This window comes from Bison bison, unplaced genomic scaffold (genome assembly GCF_000754665.1).
Source record: "Bison bison bison isolate TAMUID 2011002044 unplaced genomic scaffold, Bison_UMD1.0 scf7180017864203, whole genome shotgun sequence".
Taxonomy (NCBI): Eukaryota; Metazoa; Chordata; class Mammalia; order Artiodactyla; family Bovidae; genus Bison; species Bison bison.
Window position 1 is genome coordinate 5,971,439 of NW_011494775.1, and position 14,649 is coordinate 5,986,087.

The window sequence follows — 14,649 nt, forward strand, 5'->3', positions numbered from 1 at the left end:
CCCTCTTGAAATTTATAGTTTTATTTTGTTTTATAGAAATCATATGTTCTAATAATCAAACAGGGAAAAACAAATTTGTCTTGAAGTCAGGCAAAGTCAAATGGGAAAAGTCCATCACTCTTAAATGACTATGTGGAGAAATGAGGGCATTTGTTTGGTTTGGCAGGTCATCTAAACAGAGTGCTTCTAAAGAAAAAGATTTATTGCCTTCTCCTGCTGGGCCTGTTCCTTCAAAAGATCCAAAAACAGAGCATGGCTCTCGGAAGAGGACTGTTAGTCAGTCTTCTTCCTTAAAGTCAAGTAATAACAGCAACAAGGAAAATAGTGCCAGCAGCAAAAACAGTTCCTCCGCATCAAAGCAGAAGAGGACTGAAGGGAAGACTTCCAGTAGCTCTAAGGAGGTCAAGGTAAGGCACTGAGGGACCTGAGCCTTTTGAAAAAAATCTCCTTGCCATGTGACTTCTCCAAGGTAACTGTGCTTTGAAAATTTTGTAAACATCTTACTAATCTTACAGATCTGTTCATTTTTACTCTCAAAATGTCATAGTCTGATAATAAACTTGTGCTGTGATCTGAGACCATGAAAGGAATGAAGTCATCTGGACACACACATATTATTAGTTAAGGTAGAAATTGGAAAAGTTGGTTTTCCATAACTGGAAAAGTTGGTTATGGAAGAACAGTTGTTTATGATCAAATTTATAAATAACTCCAGTTGTTCTGATTGGGTTCTTGTCTATGGTTTTAAATTATCTTTGGAGTATTTAGTTAGATTTTACAAGCTAGTTATACTACATTAAGTACTAAAGCAACCATTTGGCTTCATGAAGAAGAAAAATATTCTTTAGCTGAGCTAGCACTGGAATTAGCCCTAGAGCATGATCATCAGGTAGGGGAATATTAACGTTTGTGGGTGCATAACTAGATCAGAGAAGCTTTTTCAAGGCGGTACTTAGGCTCTAATCCTGAATTTGTTTATCAGGTTTTTTCATTGCTTTCTAAAGTGATCTGATCAGGAGCAAACTCCCTGACAAAATTAAGAAAATACCTAGATTTTTAAGCATATAATTTACTGCATTATTATTTGTGACTTAAAATAAGCAACAGTTTAACAGTTGAAAAAAATTGACAAAGGCAGTTAGTCCTGCTTATTAAATGTGGTGATTAAATCTTTTAAATTTTGAGGTAATTTAAATTGTGAACAATGTCTCAAATTGAGATATACCAAAGGATTTTTCTCCAGCTGGACCACTTCCATAGCAGTTTAGATAGTGTCCTTGAAGAACCTGTTCTGTGGGCCTCCTTCCCTGACCTAGTTCTCTGTTTACCTGCTGGCTGGCTCTTTCTCCATTTCCCATCCTTGAACTGTAGGATTTGAGACCTGTATGCTTCTTCTTTTAAACTTCTTCTCTCTCTTTCTTTCTTTCTTTTTAAAATGCACTCATTAAGTGAGCTCTTCTGCTCATTTGGTTTCTGTTATCTCATAGGTAAAGTTCAATGTCTATGTCTCTACTCTTGTCAGCTTCTTGAAAGCAGGGATTTGTGTCTCACTTGTTTGCACTTTATCCAGTGTTTAACTTACTGGATAAAATTAGATAATATGATAAACCAAAATTACATATAATTTTTATTTTCTGTTTCTCTAGATATTTGCTGATAACCAAATTTTTGAAATACGTTGGCATAAATTTTGTTCAGTGTAGCCTTTTATTTTTAATATCTTTAATATTGCTTCTTATATTGTCTTTTATTTTTAATTTTAGTTTTCTGTACCGTCTTTCTCTTCTTTCATCAATTTCATCAGAGGCTTATCACTTTTACTTGTTTTTTTTCAAAAAAACAGCCTTTCTTTGTCTTTATTCACTATAGTTTATTTTTGTTTTCTATATCATTAACTTATACTCTTTATGATTTCCTTTCTTATGTCTTTTTGTTTTGCTATTCTGTTTATTAACTTTTAAAGATGGATACTAAGCTTGTTTTTCAAAATTAATTGTAAGCTCTTTTTCTCTAATATTCAAATATAAGCAGTTAGACTATATATTTTCCTCTAATTACTGCTTTAGCTGCATCTTCAAGACTTGGTATATAATATTTTTATAACTCAGTTCAAAACGTTTTTTAATTTCTTGTGTGATTCCATTTTTGATTCAAGAATACTTAAGTGTGTTACTCAATTTCCAAACATACAGAGATTTTCTGGTTGTCTTTTGATTAGTACTTCTACCTTGTAGAAGGGGCTAGAAAGTGATCCGCATGCAGTAATCTTTTGAAATTTGTTGAGTTGCTTTGTAAAACAGCGTACTTATATGGTAGATTTTTGTAATGAAAAGACTGTGACTCCCACATGAATTAGAGACAGCGACCTGTAGAATTCAGTTAGATTAATGATATTTTCACACCTTCTGTATGCTGACTGATATTTTGTTAGTCCTTTTCTACCAGTTTTTTTAATTAATTGAGATAAAGTTGATATATAACATTGTATTAGTTTCAGGTATACAACAGAATGATTTCCTATATGTATATATATTGCAAAAACTTACTCAACCACAGTAAGTCTAATGAGCATTTCTTACCACACACAGTAATTTTTCTTTATTTTCAGAAACTTCACTTTTCCTTCAATAAATTTAAACTTAGGCACTTATATTTAAGTTGGTGCAAACATAATTGAGGTTTTTGCATTGTTGAAATTTGCCACTTGCTATTGGAATACATTCGTAAATAAATATGATTATGTTGTACATTATTTTAATGCACACTTCTCACTTTATGTTTTTTTGCTAGTGACTTTTATTACTTACTATTCATTTTAAACTTATTTTATGCTATGGAAATGATGTTAGACAAAAATCAAATTCAAGTGATTTTCTTATTTGCGTTCAAAATGGGTGGTAAAGCAGCAGAGACAACTCGCAACATCAACAATTCATTTGACCCTGAAACTGCTAATGAACATACAGTGCAATGGTGGTTCAAAAGTTTTATGAAGGAGATGAGAACCTTGAAGATGAGCAAGTGGCCAGCCATTGAAGTTGACAACGACAGACTGAGAGCCATCATTGAAGCTGATCCTCTTACAACAACACAAAAGATTGCCGAAGAACTCAATGTCAACCATTCTACAGTCTTTTGGTGTTTGAAGCAAATTATGGAGGAGAAAAAGCTTGATAAGTGGGTGGCTCTTGAGCTGACTGAAAATCAAAAAAATCATCATTTTGAAGTGTCCTCTCCTTTTCTGTGCAACAACAATGAACCATTTCTCAATCAGATGCAATGAAAAGTGGATTTTATACAACAACCACCAGCAGCAGTGATTGGCCCGATAAGAAGCTCCAAAGCACTTCTCAAAGCCAAACTTGCACCAAAAAAAAGTCATGGTCATTGTTTAGTGGTCTGCTGCCCATCTGATCCACTATAGCTCCCTAAATCCCAGCAAAACTATTAACATCTGAGAAGTATGCTCAGCAAATTGATGAGATGCACTAAAAACTGCAATGCCTGAAACTGGCATTGGTCAACAGAAAGGGCCCAAATATTTTCCAGGACAATGACCACACATTGCACACCAACACTGCAAAATGAACAAATTGGGCTACGAAGTTTTGCCCCATCTGCTATATTCACCTTACCTCTTGCCAACCAACTACCACTTCAAGCATCTCAACAACTTTTTGCTTCCACAGCCAGTAGGATGCAAAAAATGCTTTCCAAGAGTTCATGGAATCCCAAAGCATGGATTTTTTCACTACAGGAATAGACTAACTTATTTCTCATTGGCAAGAACCTGTTGACTGTAATGGTTCCTATTTTGATTAATAAAGATATGTTTAGCCTAGTTGTAATGATTTAAAATTCATGGTCTGGAACCACAATTACTTTTGTGCCAACCTTAATAGATCTGTTTATAAAACACAGGGGGAAAGCTGTCCAAGTAATGTTAGATTGCAGTAGTATTCAGGAAGCCATTTGGTAAATGTGCAGATTTTACCATAAAGAGTTTAGTATTTTTTCAAATCTCAGGGCTTTTATTTTCATTCTTGAAGAAAGCTGTAATAGGTGGAACTTGAAAGGACTCTTTTACAAGAAAAGGAAAAAAAATGGTTACATGGTCTCTTTTAAGCAGAAGTAATAAAAATATATATATTATTGGGTTTTCTAATGTTGAGACATTTATGAACTCATAGGAGAAATTCTACTTATTTATGGTTTTTTTAATGGGAAAAAAATGTGTATTCAATTTATTCAAGATAGGACCGGAGGGGAAGCTGTTGGGAGGACAGGGTCATAGCCCTTGTGTTAAAGGTCTCTGTTGATAGGAGACAGAATGGACATGTGGTTAGGAGGCGGAATAAAATTTAAGAAAGTGTCTAGGCTTTTGAAATCTGATAGATCTGACATAAAACCCAAATTCCAGGAATACTACTTAAAAGCTGTTTGGACTTGGGCAAGTTGCTCAGCTTCCTTGAGACTATTTTTTATTCTATCCTAATTCTGAAAGAGATGGGAATACCAGACTACCTGACCTGCCTCTTGAGAAATTTGTATGCAGGTCAGAAAGCAACAGTTAGAACTGGACATGGAACAACAGACTGGTTCCAAATAGGAAAAGGAGTACGTCAAGGCTGTATATCGTCACCCTGCTTATTTAACTTATATGCAGAGTACATCATGAGAAATGCTGGACTGGAAGAAACACAAGCTGGAATCAAGATTGCCAGGAGAAATATCAATCACCTCAGATATGCAGATGACACCACCCTTATGCAGAAAGTGAAGAGGAACTAAAAAGCCTCTTGATGAAAATGAAAGTGGAGAGTGAAAAACTTGGCCTAAAGCTCAACATTCAGAAAACAAAGATCATATCATCTGGGAAACAGATGGGGAAACAGTGGAAACAGTGTCAGACTTTATTTTTTGTGGGCTCCAAAATCACTGCAGATGGTGACTGCAGCCATGAAATTAAAAGACGCTTACTCCTTGGAAGGAAAGTTATGACCAACCTAGATAGCATATTGAAAAGCAGAGACATTACTTTGCCAACAAAGGTTTGTCTAGACAAGGCTATGGTTTTTCCTGTGGTCATGTATGGATGTGAGAGTTGGACTGTGAAGAAGGCTGAGCGCCGAAGAATTGATGCTTTTGAGGTGTGGTGTTGGAGAAGACTCTTGAGAGTCCCTTGGACTGCACGGAGATCCAACCAGTCCATTCTGAAGGAGATCAGCCCTGGGATTTCTTTGGAAGGAATGATGCTAAAGCTGAAACTCTAGTACTTTGGCTACCTCATGCGAAGAGTTGACTCATTGGAAAAGACTCTGATGCTGGGAGGGATTGGTGGCAGGAGGAGAAGGGGACGGCAGAGGATGAGATGGCTGGATGGCATCACTGACTCGATGGACGTGAGTCTGAGTGAACTCTGGGAGTTGGTAATGGACAGGGAGGCCTGGCGTGCTGTGATACATGGGGTCGGACACAACTGAGCGACTGAACTGAACTGAACTGAATAGCAGTCCATATTTCATAGGGTTGTTAAAGGATTAATGATTATACTAAGTACTTAGTTAACTTAGTGCCTAGTAAATAGTAAGCACACAGTAAATGTTAGATATTGTAATTGTTTTCATTGACCAGTTATTACCAGTAAGTTTTGTCTGAAGTAATACTGCTATATTGATACTAGATTTGTGTATTCCTTAAGTTTTTACAAGTGTCAGTGTCATTGCCTCCCACATAGTAGACCCCTAATAGAAGGCTCTTGAGAGTCCCTTGGACCGCAAGGAGATCCAGCCAGTCCATCCTAAAGGAGATGGATTGTTCCTGGGTGTTCATTGGAAGGACTGATATTGAAGCTGAAACTCCAATACTTTGGCCGCCTGATGCGGAGAGCTGACTCATTTGAAAAGACCCTGATGCTGGGAAAGATTGAGGGCAGGAGGGAGAAAGGGATGATAGAGGATGAGATGGTTGGTTGGCATCACCAGCTCAATGGACATGGGTTTGGGTAGACTCCAGGAGTTGATGATGGACAGGGAGGCCTGGCGTGCTGTGGTTCATGGGGTCACAAAGAGTTGGACACGACTGACTGACTGAACTGAATATTATAAAGAATATTCTTGGTTATTTAAAATGGGTTCATTCCATAAAAAGGACATTTACATTATGAAATTTAAAATTTTTATAACAAGGGAATTAACTACCACAGACAATGGAATTTTGTTTGCTTTTTAACCACGAGCTAAGAAATACTTCTATTTTAATTTTAATTTCATAATTTTCAACCAGTTTTTGTTTTTATTTTTCTGGTCAGGAAAAAGCTCCAAATAGTTCTTCTAACTGTCCTCCATCTGCACCAACTCCTGATGCTTCTAAGCCTCGGAGAACGAAGCTTGCCTTTGATGACAGGTAAGATAAATAAGATTTTTTATGCATTTAAGAAATCATTTTAGTCAGTGTATAAGAAACTCATTTTAATGTCTGTCAGTGGCCAGAAGAATTGGTTGTATTGTGATATTGTTGTATTGTGATATTGTGACAGAATATTCAGATTTTTAATTTTAAAGGCACCTTCAAGTCCAAGTATTGCTCCTTTTAACTTAATTTACCTTCATGATTCTCATGGAGAATGTGAATAATGTACCTTCCAGTGGTCCACCTTTGCTGACTTTACTGTTTAAAGGCTTTCTTAAGTAAAACAGTGTAGGTTTAAAATAAAGACTGTCTCATGTCTCAAATAAGTAAGTAACGTAGGGTTTTTTCCCCTCCCTTTTGATAAAGGTTATTTTTCCTACCTACGTTCTGTTTACTCTCAATCTTTCAAATGATTTATGCTCTTAACCTAATAGAAACATTTGTCAGGGAAAAAATTAATCAAATGTTTAGTAATAGCTCATTTTCTTTACTTGAGGACATGAAAACTGAGGGCTATAAAACTAATATTATCTTAGGAAAATATTTCCCATTTTACTTAAAATAAAAAATTTACATTGCAGAAATTATTCAGCAGACCATTATTTACAAGAAGCAAAAAAGCTAAAGCACAATGCAGATGCATTGGTATGTAAATATTTATATATTTAATCAAATTAACTTAAATCTTCATTTGTTCTCGTAGCACATCAGTGTGGCTCTCATTTACCTTTATTCTCCTTTCTTCAGTCTGATAGGTTTGAGAAAGCTGTATACTATCTTGATGCTGTGGTATCTTTCATTGAATGTGGGAATGCATTAGAGAAAAATGCTCAGGAATCCAAATCCCCATTCCTTATGTATTCAGAAACGGTGGAGCTCATCAAGTAAGTGGGGAAACTTGCTGCATTATTGGCAATAATATTTCTCTGTTCCTTCTTGGAAAGGACTAATTTATAAAATAATAGCTAAAGAGGATCCTTAATCCTTTATTGTCTTTGGAAAAGGAGAAGTAGACACTCTAGTGGGTATTTTTGTCTTTAAGTTTGATTCTAATGTTTAGAGGACTGAGGAGGTCATAAAATAGATGAAGTATTATATTTTGTGTCCTTTGTTTCTTCTCTTATCTCACAGATACACTATGAAGCTAAAGAATTACTTGGCACCAGATGCTACAGCTGCAGATAAAAGACTTACAGTGCTTTGGTAAGTGTTGTATGTTAGCCTCTGCTAGACGACAAAGCAGTTTCTGTCTGTGTTCTTCTGAAAGTTATCCTTGAATCGGCCTTCCATAACCCAGTCATAAATCTATTCTTGATGGGTCAAGAAGAAAACAACAGAATTCCAGTGAAAATTTTTAGTTGTTGAGAGCCTCTCCTCCATTGCCCTCTTGACAAAATAAAAGCCTTGGTAAAGTGAGAATGATATTAGAACTTTCTATTAAGTGATCACTTTTTTAGGCTTTTTATTTTTTTGATTTGACTATAGTTTACTTTTTTTTTTTTTTTCACTGAGGCTTCTATTGTGTATTTCAGTAAAGATGGACACTATAAAAAATCCAGGCTCTTCTTTTGGTATCCTCTCCCTCAATTTACATATACTTATACCTTACCTTTGGGGCTTCCCTGGCAGCTCAGCAGTAAAGAATCTACCTGCAGTGCAGGAGTCTCAGGAGATATGGGTTCAATCCCCAGGTCGGGAAGATCCCCTAAAGAAGGGCATGGCAACCCATTCCAATATTTTTGCCTGGAGAATCTCATGAACAGAGGAATCTCGCGGGCTATAGTCTATAGGGTTGCAAAGAGTTAGACATGACTGAAGCGACTTTGCACGCACGCATTCCTTACCTCAGGTAGCAAACATCTAACTTGCTCAGAATAAAGAAATGACTTGTTTGCTTATCCCCAGAGAGAGAGTTTATTTATCATGGTTATTTACTTTACCTAGTACTGGGTTTAACAACTGGGAGAGCAACTGTAGGAAAAAACTGGCACAGTCCTATTTGTCATGGAGTCTAGGGTATAGTGTGAAGAGACAGAAATTAATCAAATAACCACACAAGTACGTGAATTAAGTACTTTGAAGGAAAAGTTTATATAACTGTAAAGGTAAACTATAGGGATACTTAGTCCTTAGGTAGAGGAAACATTTACAAGGGCTGGATAGTGAAAAGAAACTGGAAACCTTGTGTCAGGAAACTAAAAGACCCAGAAGAAAGAAGTAAGTGAAAGTGATTGGAGAGGTAGGCAGTGATGACCGTGCAGGGCCTTTGTAAGCCATGTTGGTTTTACATATGTTACTTCAGAGTTGTAATATTTACAAGTGAGTTCCTAGTTTTGTTGTTTTAGATTATTTTTAGTTTGATGCAGAAATTATGCTCTGAAGTTTTTTTTGTGGCAGGGGGGCGGGGTGTTGAGGGGAGGGGTGGCTGTGCCATACGGTTTATATAGGATCTTAGTTTCCTGACCAGGGATTAAACCCGGACCACAACAGAGAAAGATGAAGCACTGAATCCTAACCACTGGACTGCCAGGAAATTCCCCCATAATGATTTTTTAGTCCCTATGTTATAAATGACACGTTGGTGTCCTGGGGGTGAGGTTTTGATTTTTGAATGTCAACAAATAGGAGGCTGCTAAGTCACTTCAGTCGTGTCTGACTCTCTGCAGCCCCATAGATGGCAGCCCACCAGGCTCCCCCATCCCTGGGATTCTCCAGGCAAGAACACTGGAGTGGGTTGCCATTTCCTTCTCCAATGCATGAAAGTGAAGTCGCTTAGTCGTGTCCAACTCTTCGAGACCCCATGGACTGCAGCCTACTAGGCTCCTCCTCATGGACTGCAGCCTATCAGGCTCCTCCGTCCATGGGATTTTCCAGGCAAGAGTACTGAAGTGGGTTGCCATTGCCTTCTCCAAATAGGAGACTAGTCCTAGGTCTCTTCCTCTTCCTTTCCCTCCCTAGGTTGTGTACCTTAATAAGATCACACCTTTTGGTTTTGCCTAAGAGTTAGTGTCATTGACCTTATGCCATGGTCTGCTCACATGAGTCACTTGTGTACTCTGGCGCAATGTGAAGCTTTTCTATGAGATGCGGCCAGAGTCTGTTGTCCTGGTAAATAAGCTGTCCTTTTCCGTTGGCTAGCCTGCGATGCCAGTCTTTGCTGTACCTGAGGCTCTTTAAACTGAAGAAAGAAACTGCTCTGAAGTATTCAAAGACACTGACAGAGCATCTGAAGGTAAGTACACAGTAAGAGTATCTGTTTCCCAGGACACAAAATTTGTAAAGTCTCCTATTCCCACCTCAGAAGTACCCTCATGTTTTTCCTGTCAGAGGAGAGGAAGAACTACTATTTGGGAACTTTCAAATAGTTTGAGGTTTAAAATGAACACATATCTGATTGTGGAACCTATGTAGCTATATACAGTAGCTGTTAGTAATCTTTCAATGTATATAATCTATTTTTGTCACAAAACCTAATGTTTTTTTGTGATAGCCCTACATAAGTCTTCCTAAAATTCAGCCCTGATAATGACTTGGAATGCTTTAATAGCTTAGCATTGCCTGCAGGGTCAAGTGAAAGATTCTTATCCTGACCTACAAGGCCCTCAAGATCAATCTCTCTCTCACTCTCCTTCTTTCTTTTCTGAAGTTTACTCCAGGTAAATTGTCTGGGTCATATACACTCTCTTGTCTGCAGTCTTTGTACATAGGATGACTTGCCTTGCTCTATGCCTTCTCCCCTCTTCTTTATCCATCTGAATGTTACTCATTCTTTGTCTCTCACTTTTCAGTCTTCCAGAACACCCCAGCTCTTATCTAAATAACTTCCTTCTGTTGCATATTTATACACACACACACACACACATTTTGGTTTCTTAAGATCAGTACTGGCCCAATGCTTTTGAATATATTTATTACATCATAAATAAATATTACTTCATAAATTACTTTTTTGTTTGTTTTTTTTTAATTATTAAGTACATTCTCTTTTCTCCACAGAATTCTTACAATAACTCTCAAGCACCATCACCAGGCTTGGGAAGGTAGGTAAATTTTATTCTGTAAAATTTTATGTGACAAGTTTATTTTTATGCGAAAGTGGAATGGGTTTGGCCACTTTCCAAAAAAGGTATTTTTTGTGAAAGTCAAAGTCGCTCAGTCATGTCCAATTCTTTGTGACCCCATGGACTATGGCTTGCCAGGCTCCTCTGTCCATAGAGTTCTCCAGGTCAGAATACTGAAGTGGGTAGCCATTCCCTTCTCCAGGGGATCTTCCCAACCCAGGGATCGAACCCAGGTTTCCCACGTTACAGGCGGATTCTTTACCGTTATCATTTTTTTTTAAGTTGAAAATATCTTGAACATGCTCTTAGAAAGATTAGAGAAGAAGTCTTGAGTTGTTTTTTTTTTTTTTTACAACTCCTCAACCTTTCTCAGCTTGAGTTCTGTGGCTAGTTGGAGTTTTATCACCTTGCACTTATCTTTGTTCATGTCTGGACACTGCCAAAATTTAATAACAGTGGCATGATTATGGTTTGTCCTCCATTCCCACATCACCTCCATCCTACTCACCCACAGAAAGGATGAAAAATACCATGAAATCTCGTGTTGTTAATCCACTCAGCTTTCTATAAAACAATTGGGAAGTACCTAATTATATGCCCAGATAGGTGGAAAGTGTGTTGAGCTGAGAGTGAGATGATCTAGTTTCTAAGTCTTGGAACAGCTCTTATCAAAGTATATGACTTCCTCACTTCTTTCCCATCTTTTGTACTGTTGCCATTGGTTAAACCAAAGAGTCTTGATAAAATAATAACTCACAATAAACACTTTAGTGAGCTAAGTATTTATTTAAAAGAAGCTGTACTTCTTTGGAAGTACAGTTCCCTTTTAGTTTAAAAGAACCTTCACACTTTAAAAGCTTTCATGTAGGAAGAGCCAGTCGTACATTAATTTCCTCACATTCATCATTTTCTATATGAATAAACTTCCTGTTTCTCTGTGTAGCAAAGCTGTTGGGATGCCTTCCCCTGTTTCTCCAAAGCTGTCACCAGGCAATTCAGGAAATTATTCTTCTGGAGCCAGTAGTGCTTCAGCAAGTGGTTCTTCAGTGACCATTCCACAGAGGATTCACCACATGGCAGCCAGCTATGTTCAGGTTACATCCAACTTCCTCTATGCCACTGAAATTTGGGACCAAGCCGAACAGCTTTCCAAAGAGCAAAAAGGTAAGGAGGTCTCTGGAGAGACTCTGAAGGATGGACTTGTTAAAAAGAGATTTTGTGGAATAGTTAAATTAAGTGTCTTTTGTACATTTAGTTTATTATCTAGTCTAGAGTTAATGACAGTCAGTTTGCTGATCTCCATGGCTTATCAATCATGTAAATGTACTAAGTTTTGTCAAAAAAATACCTTGCACTATACTGGTGACACAGACTAAACAAAAAATAGTTTTGGTCTAAGACAAATATGGCTTTGTTCAGCCACATTTAATTGCAGCTTATACTATAAAAGTAATAAAATGTATAATCTGTCCTGGGACGGTTAAGGTGAATTTGGCTATGGGCAAAGGATTATATCCAGACATCTTATACATATGAGATATTTAATATATAAGAAAACATGTTCATACTGGATTTTTAAAGATATATTGGAAGAAACTTAGGTGATAAAAGAGACTATAAAATGAATAGCCTTCTGTCTAGCATTCTTTAATGTTAGGTCATTGCACCTCGTTATCTCCCAAACTAAGAACACTACGAATTAGGAAGTATTAAAGATCTTTGAAAAAGTACGGGATAAACACTTTAGTAGATGTTTTTGAGCAGATATGTGTATGTAGCATCTGTTCAGGCAGCTCCTTTGTAGAAAACTTTAAGTAGCCAATCAAGCAAGTATACTTTAGTCACAGAGTATATTTAAATATAATGCTTATAGCATCAGATGAAAATGAAAAATTCTGATCCCTAAAGAGGGGTAATGGTGGGAGGAAGGTTGTGTTTTTAAAAACCTGATTTGTTTCTAAAATTTTAAATATTGTCAATACAACTCAGGAAAGGTTACAAGATGCAATTTTTAAGTTATCCCTGCATTACATTCTTCTCCCTGATGCCAGTTTTCTAGCATCATTTTTCCTTTAATCTCTCCATTCCTCCCTCCCTTTCCTTCTTCCTTCCCCCACTGTTGTTTACATTCTTACTTGCCTGCCTGCCTGCCTACATATTTTATGCTAATTTTCAAACACTGACTAAAGGGAAGAGAACCCATGTACCTTTTACTCAACTTCAGTTTCAGCAATATAACATTTTGCTAATCTTGTTTTCTTTTCCCCCCACCATCCCTCCTCATCACTCCCCATCATATTTTTCTTTACCCTGGTATATTTTAAAGCTAACTCCTTTATGTCTTCTAAGACATAATCTCCCCGTAGATTTCCTATTGTTTGAAATATGCCTTTTTTCTTTAAACAATTGGGTTTATTTCAAACAGGATCGAAACATTCATTGATCAATTTCTTAAGTATCTTCCATTCTTCTATTTCTTTGGCGGGAGGGGCATGCCATTGATATCAAGGAGAAACCGTACCATATAATGCGTCAAATTCTGGATTTTGCTGATTACTTCCTCATGGTATTGTTTAGCTTGCTCTTCTGTCCCCCTCATTTATACTGATAGTTATATCTTGACACTTGATTAGAGTCAAGTTCATTATTTTAGGTAAGAACTTTTCATAGGTGGAATTGAAGAAAGCAGGGAAAACTACTAGACCATTCGTGTATGACCTAAATCAAATTCCTTATAATTATACAGTGGAAGTGAGAAATAGATTTAAGGGACTAGATCTGATAGATAGAGTACCTGATGAACTATGGATGGTGGGGTGGTTCGTAACAATGTACAGGAGACAGGGATCAAGACCATCCCCATGGAAAAGAAATGCAAAAAAGCAAATTGGCTGTCTGGGGAGGCCTTACAAATAGCTGTGAAAAGAAGAGAAGTGAAAAGCAAAGGAGAAAAGGAAAGATATAAGCATCTGAATGCAGAGTTCCAAAGAATAGCAAGGAGAGATAAGAAAGCCTTCCTCAGCGACCAATGCAAAGACATAGAGGAAAACAACAGAATGGGAAAGACTAGAGATCTCTTCAAGAAAATTAGAGATACCAAGGGAACATTTCATGCAAAGATGGGCTCGATAAAGGACAGAAGTGGTATGGACCTAACAGAAGCCGAAGATATTAAGAAGAGGTGGCAAGAATACACAGAAGAACTGTACAAAAAAGATCTTCACGACCCAGATAATCACGATGGTCTGATCACTCACCTAGAGCCAGACATCCTGGAATCTGAAGAAAGTGGGCCTTAGAAAGCATCACTACGAACAAAGCTAGTGGAGGTGATGGAATTCCAGTTGAGCTATTTCAAATCCTGGAAGATGATGCTGTGAAAGTGCTGCACTCAATATGCCAGCACATTTGGAAAACCCAGCAGTGGCCACAGGACTGGACAAGGTCAGTTTTCATTCCAATCCCAAAGAAAGGAAATGCCAGAGAATGCTCAAACTACCACACAGTTACACTCATCTCACACGCTAGTAAAGTAATGCTCAAAATTCTCCAAGCCAGGCTTTAGCAATACATGAACTGTGAACTTCCAGATGTTCAAGCTGGTTTTAGAAAAGGCAGAGGAACCAGAAATCAAATTGCCAACATCTGCTGGATCATGGAAAAAGCAAGAGAGTTCCAGAAAAACCTCTATTTCTGCTTTATTGACTATGCCAAAGCCTTTGACTGTGTGGATCACAATAAACTATGGAAAATTCTCAAAGAGATGGGAATACCAGACCACCTGAGCTGCCTCTTGAGAAACCAGTTAGAACTGGACATGGAACAACAGACTGGTTCCAAATAGAAAAAGGAGTACATCAAGGCTATATATTGTCAACCTGCTTATTTAACTTATATGCAGAGTACATCATGAGAAACACTGGGCTGGAAGAGGCACAAGCTGGAATCAAGATTGCCAGGAGAAATATCAATAACCTCAGATATGCAGATGACACCACCCTTATGACAGAAAGTGAAGAGGAACTAAAGAGCCTCTTGATGAAAGTGAAAGTGGAGAGTGAAAAAGTTGGCTTAAAGCTCAACATTCAGAAAATGAAGACCATGGCATCCGGTCCCATCACTTCATGGGAAATAGATGGGGAAACAGTAGAAACAGTGTCAGACTTTATTCTTCTGG

The 14,649-nt window shown here is 37.4% G+C and overlaps 1 protein-coding gene across 3 annotated transcripts in view; it reads left to right on the forward strand.

The window, feature by feature from the left end:
- The window catches only part of AFF4 (AF4/FMR2 family, member 4), an 85,138-nt gene that overhangs the window by 62,307 nt on the left and 8,182 nt on the right, over window positions 1-14,649 (forward strand). For all 3 annotated transcript variants that reach the window (XM_010844528.1, XM_010844527.1, XM_010844529.1), the window contains 8 exons: window positions 167-407; window positions 6,311-6,405; window positions 6,993-7,056; window positions 7,159-7,295; window positions 7,543-7,614; window positions 9,550-9,643; window positions 10,408-10,451; window positions 11,416-11,636. In XM_010844528.1, the coding sequence (XP_010842830.1) occupies window positions 167-407; window positions 6,311-6,405; window positions 6,993-7,056; window positions 7,159-7,295; window positions 7,543-7,614; window positions 9,550-9,643; window positions 10,408-10,451; window positions 11,416-11,636 (968 nt within the window). The remainder of the gene's footprint in view (window positions 1-166; window positions 408-6,310; window positions 6,406-6,992; window positions 7,057-7,158; window positions 7,296-7,542; window positions 7,615-9,549; window positions 9,644-10,407; window positions 10,452-11,415; window positions 11,637-14,649) is intronic.